The following is a 1,715-nucleotide window of genomic DNA, read 5'->3' on the forward strand; positions in this document are numbered from 1 at the left end:
ACCTCCCCGGTCTCCATTGCACTCTGTGCTCAACTGTCCTGTGACTGAGCATTTCTATCTCTGGCACCCGACCCCATGTGGGGTCTCCAAGCCGAGCAGATCCCTGTGGTGCACTCCCACACTGCTCCTCCAGGGGGAGGAAGGGGAGTCTCCCCGGATCTGCTGCTTTTTGGGTCCCTGCTGGAGGAGCAGTGACCCTACTGTGCCGTGGATCATGGTTTATGGCAACCCCGAGCTGAGAGCCCGTGCCCCAGCTCTGTCTCTATAGCCAGCTTCCCCACTCCGATACCTGGGAGCTCTGCCACACTCAGGCACCCCCAGTCTTTCTGTGACCCCAAAGGTCCTGAGAACACACTGTCCCAGTGAGAGTCCCACCCCCCTGCTTAGCCACTGGAGCGACGTCTGTCAGCGGAGCTGACTTCTAAAAGTTCCGATTTTGTGCTCAGCTGCTCTATCACTTGACAGAAGTGGCGGATGGAGGCCCCCTCCCCCGCCGTTTATCCACCCAAATATCACCTTGGATTCACTTCATCCTACCTTCCAGAAAGTGGTTGCTTTTCTGTTCAGAGAGTTGCTGCTATTCTTTCTTCGATCTCTGTTGAGTTCATAGGTGTTCAGAATGGTTTGATCCCTATCCAGCTGAATTCCTGGGACCAGACGTAGTTTAGGTCTCCTACTCCTCCGCCATCTTGCTCATATCCCAAGATAAGCTGTTCTTGAGGTCTTGTTATAATGTGTCCTAATCTAGTCCAGTAAAGAGAGAGCTGATGGAGGAGGGACTTAGCCAGATGAATGGAGGAAGAAGAGATTTCCACAGTGACACTGGGTTTTGACAAGAACTGTCTGGAAGGAGAATTCTCTGTGCTTTGCATTCATCCATTTAGCTAGCTTCCACACCCATTTAGCTAGCTTCCACACCCATGCATTCTTTCACTTTTAGGAAGCTCAGATAGCAAATGAAAAGTGCACATATCCCACACAATATAATAAAATAGATTACTTTTATTTCAATAAAATAGAAAAGACAATAGTGCATCCTTCACATTGTCACCACTTTAAAAAATAATACAAATATATCTCCTGAAGGTAAGGTGAAGTTCAAGTCCATGAGGTATAAGTGACTTTCCCCATTTTAGAAGTCACCAGTATAGGATCCTCCCCAACTGTTAAAATTCCCAAGACCTTGGTCAGGTTTGTGAGCTGTTCCTGATCATTTGGGTCCATAGCAAATGAAACGTCTGAGAGGGCAAGAAAAGGAGCACGAGAGTAAATTACAAATGACGGAGCTTTGGGCAACATTAACAAAGCTTACTGTACCACATTCATAATCTAGAAACACCCCTATCCAGCCCTGGGGTATTTGGATGTAGTGGCGCAATGGTGGGGAGGCAGAGAAGAGGTGGCAGATGTCATCCATTTGGATGCACAGAAGTAGAAAGATACCCTCAGAATTGAGCAGCATACCATTGCGATTTATCCAGGATTCCTTGCAAAGTCCTACAATCCAGTTATGAGAGTTTCCCACATCCACCTCCCAGTAATGTTTGCCAGAGGTGAAGGTCTGAGCTCCCCACAAAGGCATGTATTGTGGACTTGCTGGACTGTGGGGCATGTCTTGATAGTCAGGACTGCATTGCAAGTGTCTCAAGTCTTCAAACAGAGCCACGTGATAATTGCTTATGTTACGGTCCAATGTAAGATACACTTCAGTAAAA

The 1,715-nt window shown here is 47.5% G+C and overlaps 1 protein-coding gene across 1 annotated transcript; it reads right to left on the reverse strand.

The window, feature by feature from the left end:
• Positions 1-1,210: 1,210 nt before the first annotated feature.
• On the reverse strand, positions 1,211-1,699 carry LOC102745090 (tripartite motif-containing protein 77-like; the record flags this gene model as incomplete). The annotated part of the gene is made up of 1 exon (XM_081809957.1): positions 1,211-1,699. A coding segment is annotated over one exon (489 nt), but the record flags the coding sequence as incomplete, so codon positions are not given.
• Between the last annotated feature and the right edge of the window lie 16 nt (positions 1,700-1,715).

Source organism: Leptonychotes weddellii, unplaced genomic scaffold (genome assembly GCF_054177405.1).
Source record: "Leptonychotes weddellii isolate Sample4059 unplaced genomic scaffold, ASM5417740v2 HiC_scaffold_15854, whole genome shotgun sequence".
NCBI lineage: Eukaryota > Metazoa > Chordata > Mammalia > Carnivora > Phocidae > Leptonychotes > Leptonychotes weddellii.